A 17,540-nucleotide genomic window follows, 5' to 3' on the forward strand; every position below is an offset into this window, starting at 1 on the left:
AGTTGGATAACAGAAGAACCACGCGTTGAACTTTAGAAAATAAATAAGAAGAATTCCGGTATATTTTTCTTCTATTTCGTATATCTTTTATACATTGTAATGCGAAATAGCTCCGAAATTATAAATATTTAAAATCTGGTCATTTATTGTGATAATCCTGAACAATATTAATGCGATGACATTGAAATAATTTTTAGGCTTGAAATTTCCTTCATTTTGCTTTCGTTCAATAACTAACATTTCCAGCAAAAATTTAAAATAAAATGAAAAATAACAATTATTCTAATTTTCAGATAGCTGCATCCCCATCAGCGTTCTATATACACCACAACGAAAATTTATATTATTTGGTTGTTTTTTTAATCATCATTTTATTTTTGACTTCATTTCATCCTTCATCAGAAAAGTTTTCTTTGGAGTTTGAATCATTTATCTTTCCACTTTTTAGTTCACGATGATGAAGATTTGATGGTGATTCATCAGTTTTTGCATCTAATTTATTCACATTTTCTGTTTTGTCATTAGTTTCAAACACCTCATTTACATACGAAAACTTTTCTCTGTCCTCTTTTAAATTTGAAGCGTCTGTTCTGAAACCCGCTTGAACCTCGTCATTTTCCGTCTCTGTTTCTGACACAATAGCTGAGTTTTTTAATTTATCGTTCAAAGGATTAAGACTGTTTGGTGATTTTGGAATGGGCGCAATAACATTCCCAAGATCATTTGACGTAAAATTGTTGATGGCGTTAAGACGGTTTTCTGTTTCATTTGGAATTGAATTGTTTTTAGTGGATCCATTCAAGCCTTTAATGGAGTCAGATACCATTAAGGTGTTTTCGATGCCGGGCACCATTTCAATATTCGTAAATATTTGGGAAGATCTTTGCTGTTTAGAGTCATGTTCTTCCATTCCGCAAATCGTATCAAATCCTTTTGTTTTCAACCCAAAGGAAGCTCGTCGTTCTTTACTTACTGACCGTCTTCGCCTGGAAAAAGAAAAAAAACTTAACTGTCAGTTTATAAACCAAAAGCAGTATATATATATATATATATATATATATATATATATATATATATATATATATATATATATATATATATATATATATATATATATATATATATATATATATATATATATATATATATATATATATATATATATATATATATATATATATATATATATATATATATATATATATATATATATATATATATATATATATATATATATATATATATATATATATATATTTGGTATTGGTATATATATTTATATATATATATATATATATATATATATATATATATATATATATATATATATATATATATATATATATATTTGGTATTGGTATATATATTTATATATATATATATATATATATATATATATATATATATATATATATATATATATATATATATATATATATATATATATATATATATATATATTTGGTATTGGTATATATATTTATATATATATATATATATATATATATATATATATATATATATATATATATATATATATTTCCAATGCCCACCTGTAGAATGACCTGGGTCATACAGGCATCTGAACGGCAGATTTGTTGACCACTCTTTCTGGGGCACCATATTATGTGGGCCAACGTTGCTCCCACAGTATGGACAGATAGTACAGAGAATGAAAGAACATCCATGACTCGTCTGGGATTCGAACCCAGAATATTTCTCATGCAAGGCCAGCTCCCTGACCCCTGCACAGGCCGGTTGGCTTCAAGAATTTATATGCATAGTTAAATTAACCCTTTCAGGTGTAGAGATACGAAAATAATTCCACTTAATTCTGGCAACATTATAAACTACGTGGTGTTTAATCAACTTCCTTAAATTTTGAAAAGTAAACATATAAAGCAGATTTCAGGATTTGTATTCGTTGATTACAATTGATATGATTTTTCCTTCAATAAAAACTGGAGTTGAAGTTTTTCTGACCAGTAAAGAGCCTACATATTTCAATTAACTAATAGATTAATGAATTTTTGATTATCCTGATTATATAATGAATCTATACGAGGTTAAAAGTTCGATATATAAACATAAATTTTTATTTTATAAATTTTAATATCCAAATTAAGGATTCATTTACTGTAAAAAATTTCCGATCAAATCACTGTAAAAAGAATCGGCACTCTCGGGATGCAGGTACATTTTACCGTAAAATCAATTTTTACCGGAACATATAACGGAACTAAGATGTAGTAATAATTACCGTTTTATCACTATATCACTTTAATCAAATAAATGTTACTTAAAAGCCACGGTATAATATTTTATGGTAGAAATTGATGCAATAATATTTTACGGTAGATACGGATGATGCATTCAAAGTGCCGGTACTTTATATCGTTATTTTATCTTGAGTTTTTCACAGTGGGATTATGTAATAAACATTTACGAGGTGACTAGAAATTTTTTATATTTTTTTTCCAATGCCCACCTGGAGAATGACCTTCGTCATACAGGCATTTGAAGGGTAAAACTGTTGGCCACTCTTTCAGGTAATTTGAATCAGAATTTTTTAAACTGTAAGGATTACTCACTGGCATTTAGAGTATTTATTAATTCAAAAGTATTACAATGAAGTAAGACTTTGATAAGCGTCATTTATTAGACTCAGATAATGAAATACTTATTTCTAATTATCAGCAATTGAAGAATGTGCAAATACTCTAAAAAAGGCTATATTAAAATATTCAAAATATCAATGCAATTTTGCAGATATAAATACACTGAGAAAAAAATATATAGTCAAAACTGCCAGAATATTGTAAAAGTACAGTGTTTCTGGGTCTAGGAACATCAAAAATACAGTAATTTTTACCGAAAAAAGCGATTTGATAAAATTAACAATAAAACATTATTTTATAATCTCTGTGTTAGAATTCGGTAATTGGTTGTGAAATTTGGTAGTTTTTTCCTTATACCTGGCATAAAAAACATTTATTCAGATACATTTACTTTTCAGATTTGTATATGTTACTAAATGTGTGGTAAAAAGAACTATAATTTTGAAAACCCGAGCTATCTCTGACCGTTACCATATAAACGAAAACATTACGAAATAAAGAGTTTAAATACTGTATATTTTTACTTTTATTTCAAAATTAAGGTATTGCTTTTTAACAGAAATGTCTCTACCATAAAGTTTGGTAATTTTATCAGGATTTTTTTTCTCCATGTAGAAAGATATTTTATTTTATGTTTTAATATATTAAGGCAACAAAAAAAACGTATAACATATTACTATATATATTATAAAAAGCTATATCTCTCAAGAATTGCTTACCATTATCTTTTGTTACAAAGTAGCTTTTGTTTTGATAGCATTGAGTAAGTAAAATTAAACATTGGGTAAGCAAAATTGAAACTATTAAAGATATTTTATTTGAATGCAAAATTTTTTAAAAAAATAGATGTTTATCAATAATACCCGGAAATTAAAATTCTTTAGGAAAATTTTTTTAAAAATCTCATAAAAACAAAAATGGTCTTTCACCTGTTCCAGGAAAAGAATTTTTGAGATCTACCAAATTCCTCAGCTTCAAATATACTTTGCGGTAGATTTTCATTCAGAGTTTCTGGAAGGAGAGATGCTAGTAGACCAGAAAGAATGCAGCACAACCCAATGATCACAAAAGGAATAGCTTTGCCATAAACACTCTGAAAAGTGAACATCAAGTCATATATAAGTCGGCAAAAATAAAAAATATAGTTAGATTCCAGACTTAAAATCACGTTCAAACTGTAAGTAGTTGCTTTAACATTCGGAAAGAGATAATGTTTCATGCATGTATTTTATCTTTACAGTACAGAAAAATAGTAATTTGTGATGTTGCGAAGAAAATATTAAAAAAGATAGTTTTGATGAGCTCAATTAAATACTTAATCTGCTTTTGAAAGATTTGCAGAAGAAACATTTAACATCCAGTTTCCAAGAAATCGAATTTCGGGAAATGTTTGCTATTATTTTAAAGAAAAAAAATATGGCTACGAATTTGCAGAAGTTAGAAAATGTTTAATAAGTAAAATTATGATTCTTTCGTGCTTAAATTTTTGATTCAAATTAGTTCGTTTTAGTGTTCCACGAAGATCATCATCAAAACCTCCCTCAGCCATCTTAATGAGCAGTTGGACAATATTTATTAACCAATATTATGATTGTTTCCTGTGCTTGCAACTAGAGAAAACTAATTGCTAAAAATTCCAAGGGCATAAGAAACAATTAAATGATACATTAATCTTTATAATTACCAATGGATAATTGAATCATGTTCAAAAATGATTTAGAAGAGAATTTATAAAGAGCTTAATTACTCACCAAGTAAACCAGGTAAGGGACAATAAGTGTTGCTACCATGGCTATAGTGCTGCTCATTCCCATTCCCAAAGATCTGATAACAGTAGGATATAGTTCTGAACTTTGTTGATATGTAGCCATGAACGTTCCAGCAGCAAAAAATTTACCAATCATGGAACATACTACATCCATGTAAGGTAAATCTGAAAAAATGAAAAACAATAGATTTAAACCTTTTTCTATCGGAGATTGTGATACTGAGTGCCCCAAAAATAAAAGATCCATGCATGATCAAAAATACATTAAAAAATGTCGTTTTTCTTAAAATAATTCAATATGTGTTAGAATATAGCATCTATGCCTCAACTTTCTTTCTTTATTTATTTATTTTCTGCGTCTTTAATCCAATTCGTAGAAATTCATTATCCCACTGTCGGTTTTGAAATATTTACATCTTACCGTTCTTATTATGGCACCTTAATGTACTATAGAAAGAGAGTCTATAGGAGGAACAAAGCAACTGCTACTTTTTAAAAGAGCTTTGAACCTTCTTCTACTCTAAAAACACTTAAATAATGTCACTTTATGCATCCATCCACTTAGAAATTTAAAAACGAGGCAAATTAAATTAATGCTGTAAAGTTTGATGATACTAAAATAAGATTTTTCAGGTTCCTGTCTTACTCTCTTTCTCAAAATAAAATGTGAATCATTAAATTTTTTTTTACCGAAATCATTTATTTATTATTAAATAATTTGAATGACCGATTTATGCCCATTTTAGAGACTATATAATTTTTCAGTCTTTGTTAAATTTAACTGTTAAATATTATAAGAAATTAAACCTCACTCCAATAAAATATAGATTTACAAATTTACCTCTCCATTCAAGAGATTATTAAAAATTATTCAAATATTTATGTTACAAATATTCAATTTTTAAGGTAATAACATTTTAAGTTGGAACAATTTAGATAAGAATTAGATATGATAAGAATTGCTTCGATTCCATAAATAAGTGGAAAAAAATTCAACATAACAAATAAATTATTTTACCAATTGATGGTAGCATGCATGCTACGCCACTCAGCAAAAATCCCACAACTGAACACCATCTTCGGCCAAATTTTTCCATGAAAACCCAACTGACCATGTACCCTGGCACTTCAACCAGTGACAGAAGAAAAAAGTTAATGAACTCGTTACCAGCAAGATTGGACACGTTGATTTGTAGTCCATAATATGCCATTATATTTGCCATCCTAAAATTAAAAGTTTCAAATATAAAGATCTTAAAACAACTTAAAAAAGACCTCAAAATATTAAGGAAAATACCTATAATGAATTAATTGATTGCTAATTAATACTATTAAATTGTGTAACGTTTTCTGAAGATATAATTGGAGCTTTGACATGGTTAGCTTTTCAAATAAGTGTTTTAGAACATTTGCACATTATTAACCTATAAGTAGTTGGTTACCAGTGATGGAAAAGAACAATGTGATTTCTTCACATTCAATAAATGGACAATTGCGGCTTTAGCCAAAGCCTAGTGAATCTTCATTCATCGTTCCGAAGATGTACGGATGGTCCATAATTATACGGACGGTCATTTTTTGTGCGAACCAAAAATTGTCCCTTTCTTGAAATCAGATAATTAAATCATTGGATCAGGGATTGAAATCAGATGGAAGATTATCTTTCACACAATTAATGGCAATGTTTTGTTCCTGTTTCCTGTAGCCCAAAGTATCCCTGGATATTGGTATTTCAGAATAAAATGTCAATCCCATGAAGCAGTCTTGTGCAGAAATCCTTAAGAGTTCAGTGTTCTTCGTAATTCGCATTTGAATTCAGAAAACGAAATTTAAAATGTTTTCTAAAAACAAAAGGTGTGTCCTCTTTTACGAAAGAACAAAGAAAACTAAAAGCAAGAAAAACTTAAAGAATTAAATTTGCAACTTTTACTTTCACGAAATTTGCTTCATAAATCGTATTCTTTCCACAGTCGTGCTGATGCCTGCTGAACGACTGTATGAACGATGCCTGTTGAACGTTGATGCAAGTGTAGAATGTTAAAATGAATATAAAATTTAGTTCTTTTTTGAATATTTCAGTACCGAGTTTATGTTTATACGTGTTTAATAATTTGCATTATACAATTTTTTTATTCCTGGTATTTTTAAACCTTGCATATCCAGCTATAAGCTGCGATAAAATTGTTCGAACAGCGTGACAAGTTTTGCAGCGTGCCTTAAGTTATGATACTCAAACCATGTAGAGAAAATGCGGTAAAATCCCGATGCCCGTGATTTTATCTTAATGATCACGCAGTTAGGAAATATGCGCAATTCGTAAAATGCCTTTGGAAAAAAGTTTTTAGAAGAGCCTCAGAAATTTTATGCAGAATCTTAAGAATCCGACACTATTCCTAAGTGCTTTTAAATGACGAAACTAATTCCTATTGGATGAAAATATATGTCTGTAATTACAAAGAGTTCTTGTTTTCTTTGCTCATGGGATAATTGTATAAAAATGGTTGATTGTTTAATACCAGCATGTTGTGATGATTAGAAACTTTTTTCTGAGCTGCGGATATCGAAGGAGATCTAATGATGAGTTTTGAACGCCATCCACAGTTTTCTCTTTCTTCAATTTCTCTCCAATTGTCTGAAAATAAATACACCATTAATTGTAGAGTGAGTTAAAAAAAAATAGTTTCTTTAAAATTCAATTTCTCTGGAACTATTTGACCGATTTCGTTCAAATTTTGTATTTTGCCACGTAATAATACATTCTTAAATGATGTAAGAAATTGCATACCTTACAATTCAAAATTTTTCCGATTATTTTTAAATAAAATGACAATAAATATGTATAAGTGTTTGTGTTAGATGTGTTTCACATGTTAACTTTTATTGGAAATTATTTTTAGTTGAAATAAAAAAATCACGTGTCTAATAGTTTTACATAAAGAACATATACTGATAATTATAACAAAAATCAAAAATGCTAAATATCCATACTTCCTGATTTACTTTTTTTTTCTTCCAGACGTGGACACGTACCTAGGTTTGCAAAACCCTTAACCGTATAGTCCACGTCTGGCCACAGGTCTAGCTCGCATAATACATAGGTGCATCACATTAGTTAAAAATAAAATTTAAAAAAAAAAACGATTAAAGAAAGTGGAAATGAAAAACAAAATTTTGAAGAAAGTTACAATAGATGACAGTAATTAAAAACTTAATGGATAAGTAACATTGAAAGGTGAAAAGATCAGAGTTTCTACATGCAGGGTATGAAGCGCTCTCTAAGAGGATGTAAAATAGGAATTTTGAAATACTTGGAAAAAAAAGGTAATTGAATCTCGTAGAAGAAAAGAAAATGAGTCTTTAGAGTTTCTTATTAAGGGGATCAATTCAACTAGAGTTTGTGAATAAGAGAGTTTTGAGCATTTCTCATGGAGAATTATGAGTTCAACTGAAAGTTTGTGAATTCAAGAAGAATAAATTAAAGTTTTGAAGTAGTTACTGACTATAAGAATGTAGGAGTCACTGAAACTGCCGGGGTGGAGGCGTAGAATTTTGAATCGATACAGATCTCTGTGCGCAAAAATCGCACAGGAGGATAAGTTAATGTGGATTAAAATTTGATCGAAGTGCGGAGAGTGCTGTCTTGTAGCTTGGGCAATCTGCAACATAGGCAGGGTGATGGGGATTGTGTGAAGTACCAAAGTACGTATTAGAGTGCCAGCAGTTGATGCAGTGATGGGTGTTTGAATTGCATTCGCTGGAGTGATGTTGGCTACCACAGATCACACATGTTGCGAATTCCTGTTGACATTGATGAGTCTGGTGGTCAAGACCTTGACACCATGAACATCTCCTGAGGATTGACCTTTTCTTAACTATGCACTTATTCAGTCCTACGAAGATGAATCTAGCCGAAAGGAGATTAGTTGCGAGTCTATGGGAGACGTTGACTATGATGTAGTGTTTGTCTGTAGCTCTTTTATGAGGTATGGAAAGTTAAAAAAAACAGGTTCTCAATATGTTACCTCCAATGAGAATATTTTTTTGACTTAGTTTTTGACTACTATTAAAATAAAGGCCAGTGATTGTGAAACACTCAGAATAGACCTTGTAGTATATAACATTCTTTTTAAGGCTCTGATATTAAAAAATGCTTCTGTACCTTGAGTTTTTGTGAGAGTACATTTTCATCCTGTTGTTTTCCATTCTTTTTAGCAATTTGCATCATGATGTCTGTGGCTTCTTCGTATCTTTCTTGAGAAACAAGCCAACGGGGAGATTCGGGGAGAAATCTAAAATAAAAAGTAATTAATTTTTAATCAAACAAAACATTATAATAGGTATATACATCATGGACTTTTCTAGAATTATTCTGATGAACCACGATAAAAAGCTCGTCGTCATTATCTCACAATATTTTTTCCCTAAATCTTGCAACCATAAGTTAATATTCATACTTTTTACGATTTTACAATTCGCAGCTCTAGTTAACAAAGAGTTTTTTTTTAATAATATTTTGTTCATTATCATGTGATTGTTAAAATTAAGCATCTGAAAATATTGTTTTCTGCACTGTGAAACATTGCAGATTACATGAAATAGTATTCTTAACTTAAAAATGGGGGAAATATATGCTTACGGAAACCCGTTGATAGTTAGGGCTTTTAATAAGTTAGACAAATTTCGATTGCGTAGATTTCAATATTTCGTAAACATTTTTATGTATCTAATAATGATAATAGGTGTAGTTTGTATAAAAAATTTTAAGTACATAATTTTCATTGTGGAGCTAGTTTCAGAACATAATGTTGCAGGTTTAAAACAACATTAAATTACACAATGTATGTAATTTTGACCTTAGAAAAACCTTTTTGCAATTCTTTTTTTTAAATTTGTTAAAAAGAAGTTTTCTGTAATTTGTTTGAAAGATTACAATGTTAATCAACCACTGTTTCACTCAGGACTGATATTCCGCTGGAATTTTCTAGAAGTATTTTGTTTTTAATAATATACAAATTATAGAAAAATCTTCTAACACTAAACGTTGCATTTATTGAAAAATTAGTTTCAAAAAATTTATTCTCATTTGTATAGAACGTTGCTTTTTCAAACTTTGAGTAGCATTTTACTCAAGAAAAATGTTTTATATTCTTCTATTAGTAAACTTCTTTAATATTTACCTTATTTATATTAAAAAATTCACAGTTTGAGCATTATAATTTTAATTTTTACTGCACGCTTGTACAAAACTGAAGCATAGACGTCAGTTATACTTACTTCCAATACAATCCATAAATGAGAGTTACCGATGATGTCACTAAACCCAAGATAACCCAACTTCTGGAATAATAAGCTAGAAGAGGCAAGAAACAGAGACCAACAGTCCACGAGCAATTTACCAGTCCGTTCATTCTTGTTCTCATTTCTGGAGATACGAGTTCCAAAACTGTTGAAAAGTCAGAAATAATAAGCATTCCTTGCCTTATAAAATGAAAGATCTCCCAGTATTACATTTTAACTCTTACCAAGTCCAAAATTGACTGATGAATTTTTGAAATCAAAATTAGGGAACGTATTAAAAACGTATACTTTATGGCTTTATGCTTAAAAAAAACTAGGTAATTTCATTCCACCAAATTGTGCACTAGGTGGTGCCACAGGCATTCGAGAGACTGTAAAATTTTGTTTGAAAACATAAATTTCAGTCGTATTCAAAAATCGAGGATTATTCAATAAGTAATTAATTTACATGATTGCCTAAAATAGCTCAAGTATAAAATAAAATTTCAGACTACTTTATGAGGAAATAATCATAATGGCAAACTTGATTGGGTAAAGTAATCATAATTATTTTATGAAATTAAAAACAATTAAAAGGAAATTATTCTTGTCCATTAATATTACTCGAGAATGTCTTTTTAGTCACAAAAATAATTTTATTTTATTTCAAATTTTAAGCTTCAATAAAAGTTTTCTTTATAAACTTAATCAAATATTAAGGGTACAATTTCTATATCAACAATTTGCGATAAGACATGCATTTGATTTCATACAAAATCATTAACTCAGTGGCAATTTTTTAAAATATTGAATATACGGCTTTAAATAAAAACTACTGAATGCAATTTCATAAGTATTCGAAATATTTTTGTAACCCTGGAAAACAAATTTCTAAAATTAAAAAAAAGTGAGAGGTTCTTTAAAAAAAAGTTTTTTAAGAAAATTAAGAATTGGTATATATACATACAAAAGTATTTTCACAAAAGTTTCCTGGGAAAATTTTTAATTTATTAAATGGAGGAAAGAAAATGACAGTATCAAAATAGTATTAAACTTGTATTTTCAGTGAGATAAATGTAAGCTTCCATTTTTTTTTTTTTTTTAGAATTATGTATAATATGTATTTGCCTACATATTTTTTTTAGAAAATTCATTTTCCTTACATTTTTTTTCAATGGATGTTATTGCTTATAAAATTAGAAGATAACACAACCCCTAGATAAATAAAGTAAAATTGGTTGATCATGCATAATTTACTGAAAGTTAATTCAAAATGACGTATAGCCTCGTATCAACTCTCATTTACTACTAAAGATTCTTATCTAAAGAGTTGAATTTCTTATGTTAAGATAGTAATAAGATTACTCAAATCATAGAGTGCATATTTTTCGTTTGAACATAAACTTTAAAATGATAAGATGCTTAATCTTTATCATTGTTTATAAACTGAAGAAGTAATTATACTAATCATTATAACTACTTTTTCATCTCATAAGCAGTTTCACTCAATAACTTTACTCACTGTTTACTGTTTTTATCTAAATAAATTGAAATTATTTTGTTTTGTCTCATAATAAACTAAGATGGATAAAAATATATCTTTAGACACGAAACTCCAAATCTCAAATCTTTGGCTACAATAGTAGTCAGTTAAGTGAATGGTAGATCTATATCACGATATATATATATATATATATATATATATATATATATATATATATATATATATATATTGGCCCAACACTATTGTTTTACTTTCTATGAAGTTATTTGAAGTCAAAGGTGTATGTCAAAAACCCCATATCCACCTGTATATTGATGGAGATTCATTGACGAAACGATCAATGATAAAATTTAGCCACATTATTGTAAAATGGTCATGAAAACTTTTTGCAAAAGAGTGTGCATGTGCCAGCAAAGCCAGCTGTAGATATCATCTGCCCGATGTGCTATTTTATACATAACCCTATCCTATATTGTACCATAATGTCCACTTACCAATAATGTAAGGTAATTGAAAAACAGATGGCATGAGGCTCCCGTTAATTGTTTTGATGACAATAAATGCTATGAAGTTATCCATGACGACTGAAGTTATTGCAGTGACAGCAGTGACAAAAATGGTGATGAAGAACGTTATTTTTCGACCGATTCTGAAAGAAAAAAAAAGGAATTGCAAAGTTTTAAATATTTATGTTGCGATATTTTATCTCGGTGAGAAAATTACTAACATACATCAACACATCCACATTAACTTAACCACACTTAACGTATCCACTGTCCTTTTTTAGTGACAGTTCTCAAAATCCAAAATAAACTTGCCGGAAAATAGTTTTTCAATACGAAATATTTCCAAGTATTTTAATTATATTAACTGGAACATGTATCGCGCATTTGCTTTTTCTTTCCGCATTCTGCCTTTATACGCTTATAATCTTGTTGTACAATTATTTGTACGGATTAAGCATTTTAGATCCAAAGTCGTTAAACTCGAGATCAAAAGTTTCTTTTTAGATATACCATGCTTTTTTATTATTATTGTTGTTATTATGTCCTGAATAAAAATGATGTTAAAATGTCAGAATCAAAATTTGAAATAAATCGGTCAAATAGCTCCAAAGAATAAATATTTTTAAAAAGAACGATTTTTTAAGCTGTTATTTCTCGAATATTATCCAATGCATGGTATCGGGTGCTATTCTATCTTTCCTAACTCATATTTTGAGTGGGTGATTGTGTTTTATTTATTTCATAATTAGCGACGTTACTTTTTTAATAGATGCAAATCTAATCGTAGGTCAAAAGTTATTAATGGTATTTGAATTGGTCCTTTTATTCTTATTTCCTAATATAATCATAGTTAAACTAAGAGTTTCAAGATGCCAAAATTTAAATTTGAGATAAATCAGTTGAATAGCGCCTGAGTAAACGATTCCTACCATGATTATGGCGGGTAATTGCAATGATTTTGGCGTTACGGCATTATGATGATGGTCATGTGTTTCATACGACCAATATTAATCCAGTTGAAAGTTTACTCAATAATGATTATTATAAAAAAAACTCAACACATGCTTTAAATATTAAAAATATTTCTTTTAATTTATAGAATTTTATTTACTTCATAAAAATATAATTGCAAATTAAAAATTGGAATTGTAAGTAGAAACTTGAAATAACTGAAAGCTTTAAATGCCGAAAGTTTTTAGGAGAATAGAATGAAATATCTAGTGACATCTAATGTTCTACCATTCGATTCTTAACACTCAGTTTAAACATCTTCACGTCTTACGTGTAAGATCGTGAAAATTTTTAAGGTAGATAAATAAATTAGAGAAAAAGTACCATACTTATCTGACAGCATCCCGTAGATGGGAGTTCCTAAGATACTTCCAACATTGAACAGAGTCAAAACGAGACTGTTATAATGACCGTCGTCACACACCATATTCCACTTAAAAAATGAAAATAAATAAAATAATCAAAAACCAGTTTGTTTGTCTAGTGAGATTAGAATGCATTCGTTTATTAGCAGATACCATTGAGTTTATACTTTTCCATTTAAATGCTTGTTTGCAAACACTGAAGCGCTTAGTATTTTATTTTCGACAAGGGTTTTAAATAAGTAACCTAAGGGTAGCCATTACGAAACACTTTGTTTACAGTGTGAAATTATGTGGTAAAACTTTCTATGCCTTAATTTTCACTTTCAAGGAATTTTTATCGATGTTTTTACTTATTTATATAGTATCACAGAATTCAAGAAACTTCTTTTGGTAAGACTTTTACCCTAGCTGCTGCCATCTCACTTTCTCACATACGGTGTGTTAGAATGTATTGCGTCCGAAATAGCAATCTGCAAACATAATGATTGCAGAAAAGCATGTAAAGTTAGACTTTGATCCTTATCTAGCTTATGCCCACATAATATCGAACACTCTGAAATTTACATTGAATTAAATTTGTGCCTTATAAATTGCTATTAGAATTCATTAAATTCAATTAAATATATAGAATTGTTTTGCAACTTTGTGTTGCTTATAGCTACTTATTGCTTTTTCTTATGACTTTCAACGCTTTTTCTTACAACTTTCAACTCTTATAAATTTTTTCTCTGCTGAGCAACTTATCATTATTCTTTATGTAGAGCTTATATACTTTTCTGACCACTATGTTGCCACCTCATTTATCAAGATTGTGTAGTCCATCCTTACATCATTTAAAAGTTTAGTTCAACATGTTTCATACAATAATATCGAACCCCAGTTTTCTTATTCGAAGAAAAAATTCTTTAGAGAAAACTGGTGGTTAATCTTAACCATGTACCCATAAGAAATTACAAAAAAAATAGTTCTCGCATAAACCATAAAATAATTATTATGAAATAATAAGTATATGAAAATGCATTTTAAATTCTTCAAATATTATTTCTCCGAACCTATTTGTTATTTATAAGCTACAGTATTATTATTATTTTTGCAATACTATATTACAGCAATCAGAAAAGCATTTTTGGTTTGACATTTACTGCTTTGTCTCAACTATAACTCATCTTTTTTCTACTATTTTCATTGAATTACATTTCATATTTTGAATTACATTTCACATTACATTTCATACTTTCATTGAATATTAAACAACCTCTCACAAAACATATATAAATGGAACACCCGATTAAATTAATGTATCTACTTTGCGGGACATCGTCTGCGTCTTGCTCTAAATAGCGATTTTTTTATAATTTAGAAAATTAATTAGCATATCATTTCGGGTCAAGTTTCGAAACAGAAAAGCAGTATTTCACTTTTTTCCCCTCTCATTTTCTCACTGAAGTAATAGAAAACCGGTGTGTCTCAAATCAAAATAGAAAAAGAAACACTTTCGATATTATTCCTAATCGTTTGTAAAAGAAGCGCATTACATAACGATTACAATAACAGCTATTTTGCCATTTATCTTCTTATTAGAAATTCAGTTTTGTCCTCATTCAATCCGTAGGGAAATTGAAGAGAAAGGTTAAAAGCCGATAACCTATATTGTCCTATCGGTGGAAAGGTGAGCTTGACATATATAGTGACCTGATGCCCTTGCAATTTGCATCAAGGAATCCTGCAAACAAGATGACCACCCTTTTATTTTTCAAATGGAATGAGTAAGTTACTCTCGTTTTCGTTTACCGCAGTGGGTCAGTCACGCAGAAATCCAACTTGACCTTTGTCAAAACAATAAAATAGGGTTGTTTGTTTACATATTCAGAAGCTCGTGTGTGAGCGTTTTGTTGATTTCGGGTTGTTTTCGAGTTGTTTTTGCCACTTTTTCTTTCTTTTTCTTATTAAATAATTTGTGAGATATTCAAGAAAATTTTTAATTGAATTTCTGATAATTGTAGCCAAAATTACACCTTTATTATTAAAATATTGTTTGACTCTAGATAGTAAATTGAAGAGTTCACTTTAACTATAAAGGATTTCATTTCCTCATTGATGATCTGCGGAGAAATGTATAATCGCTGTGGTTTAACTAGCATGTAACATGTTTCGTTTCCGTTTTGCTGATTTTGAATAGGTTTTGAATATCGTAAATTTTTATTTTGCACATTTTTTTTTCTTTTTTCATTAAAAAAATTGATGAAGTATTCGTGATTGTTTATACATAAACATTCTAAGAATTATGACCAAAAATGAGCTTTTGTGATTTAATTAAACTATTGATTAAGTATAATAACTAAATTTAAAAGTTCTCTTTAGCCAATAAAGGGATTATACTTCCTCTTTGTTGACTTAAGGAAAAATGGAGAAATGTATGAATGCAGTGACTTCAACAAAAAACTAATTAATATCTTAGAATAGTTTTCGTTTCATTTTCGCTTTGCTGGTTTCGAGTAACGTAAATTTATATTTTGCTATTTTTTATTTTTGATTTATGAAATAATTGCTGAAGTATTCGTGATTATTTATAACTAAACATTCTAAGGGTTGTTACAAAAACTGAGCTTTTGTGATTTAACTAACCTATTGATTAACTCAAAAAACTAAATTTAAAAGTTCTCTTTAGAACAAAAGGAATTTTACTTCCTCTTCGTTGACCTACGGAGGAATATCTGAACGTAATGACTTAATTAACATAGAACTGATTAATGCCTTAGAATAATTTTCGTTTACTGATTTCGAGTAGTTTTCGAGGTTTTAAAGATATTGTTCGGAAAAGTTCTGAAACTGAATTCTGAAACTTCGGAAAAGTTCTGAACTGAACTGACAACTGAATCGCCTTTTCAGTTGTTTGATTTAAAAGCTCGTCCGGGGGCCAGTATTCCTAATTTGAAAAATCTGACATTGTTGGCTTAATTTACAGCATGCTTTTAAATTCTCTTTATGTATTTTAAACGAATTAGAGTATTTTTAGATATAATCTTAGACAGCATAAAAATATTATCACTTATATTCTCTTTGCATTTCATTTTTTTTATTAAAACAAAGAATAAGTATAAAAATTATTGATCAATATTGATAACTTCAAAACTCATGTTTTAAAAATTAACATATTTTTCTAAGGTTATTGTGTACTTTAATATTTTTTGTGTGCATCAGACAAATAAACGCCATTTAATTATTTTCCTTTTATGTATTATCAAGCATATTATCTTTGCATATTAATTTTTTTTAAGGAAAAAATAGAAAAATATTTAAATTCAATACTTAAAATCGTGACAAATGCTCTCAAGGTCGAGAATAGTAACGCTTTGACATAGCAAAGCTAGCTGAGAGTTTTATAGCCTATTTTCCCTAATTAAGAAAAATTAGGCAAATATTATGTTAAGACAGAGAGTTTTATATTTAATAAAAATAATTAGTAGAAATATTTAAATAATACCTACACAAAAGTTGGATTCATTTATTTTAGTTATTATTAAACATTAATTTTGAAAGAATTTAATAGTCTTATAAATAAATATTAAGCGGCTTTAAAACTTATAAGAACAAATAAATATAAAATCGAATTTGGTATCATTGATGTTAAATAACATTATGAAAGAAGTTCTGAGAAATTAACAGTGAATTTTTAAATCGCAATAGATTTAATGTCACCCTTCATGAGTTGGCCGAAAGTTTTCTCTATGAAACAGTTGAAAGATTACTATATTATCTAATTCTGTTCTCAAGTAAATTTTCTTCAAAAAAAAAAAAACTTCCATACATTCGTCCATACATTTTATTAAAAAATTCTCTCGCAGAGCTTTAATGTCTCACGACTTCTATGTTCCAATGAATGCTAGCTATATATATATGTTGTATATATATATATATATGCTGACCAATATTTGTATAAAAGGTGACATGAATATTCAAATATTATGTAGAATGTTTGATTTTTGTGAATAACAAATGACCATACAATTTTGTAATAATTTATTATTATTATGTATATATATATATATATATATATATATATATATATATATATATATATATATATATATATATATATATATATATATATATACCCAGTAGCAGAATGTACGGAAGAATTAATTTGCAGCACTATTATCAAAGATCCAAATTTATCTGCCACTTCAACATAGCCACTTCAGGCATAGAGTATTATCATAAAAACTCCTCTTTAATCTAATTCACCTACACCCAATTTTGCAAATTTAAGGTCCTTAAAAATTATACATAAAAACATTACGTTATTTAAATTTAAGTTGAATTTTATAAATTGATACTAAAAAAATGAAATAAGTTTAGGCTGTAATCAAGTAACAGAACTCTTTTCTCTTTGGGTTTTGTGGTGTTTTCTCAATTCAGTTTTCAATTTTTTTTAGAAACAAGTTTAAAGATGTTTTAAATGGGAATTTCAACAATTTTCCCCTTTTTTGT

The 17,540-nt window shown here is 28.4% G+C and overlaps 1 protein-coding gene across 2 annotated transcripts in view; it reads right to left on the reverse strand.

The window, feature by feature from the left end:
• Window positions 1–369: 369 nt before the first annotated feature.
• The window catches only part of LOC107448516 (organic cation transporter protein), a 44,695-nt gene continuing 27,524 nt past the window's right edge, over window positions 370–17,540 (reverse strand). For both annotated transcript variants that reach the window (XM_071183304.2, XM_087168053.1), the window contains 9 exons: window positions 13,014–13,117; window positions 11,662–11,816; window positions 9,661–9,829; window positions 8,546–8,675; window positions 6,903–7,018; window positions 5,405–5,610; window positions 4,370–4,551; window positions 3,548–3,711; window positions 370–986 (listed from right to left, as the gene is read on the reverse strand). In XM_071183304.2, coding sequence (XP_071039405.2) covers window positions 389–986; window positions 3,548–3,711; window positions 4,370–4,551; window positions 5,405–5,610; window positions 6,903–7,018; window positions 8,546–8,675; window positions 9,661–9,829; window positions 11,662–11,816; window positions 13,014–13,117 — 1,824 coding nt within the window. In that variant the 3' untranslated portion in view covers window positions 370–388. The remainder of the gene's footprint in view (window positions 987–3,547; window positions 3,712–4,369; window positions 4,552–5,404; window positions 5,611–6,902; window positions 7,019–8,545; window positions 8,676–9,660; window positions 9,830–11,661; window positions 11,817–13,013; window positions 13,118–17,540) is intronic.

Source organism: Parasteatoda tepidariorum, chromosome 7 (assembly GCF_982258835.1).
Source record: "Parasteatoda tepidariorum strain Cologne lab strain chromosome 7, Ptep-v5.0, whole genome shotgun sequence".
Classification (NCBI taxonomy): Eukaryota; Metazoa; Arthropoda; class Arachnida; order Araneae; family Theridiidae; genus Parasteatoda; species Parasteatoda tepidariorum.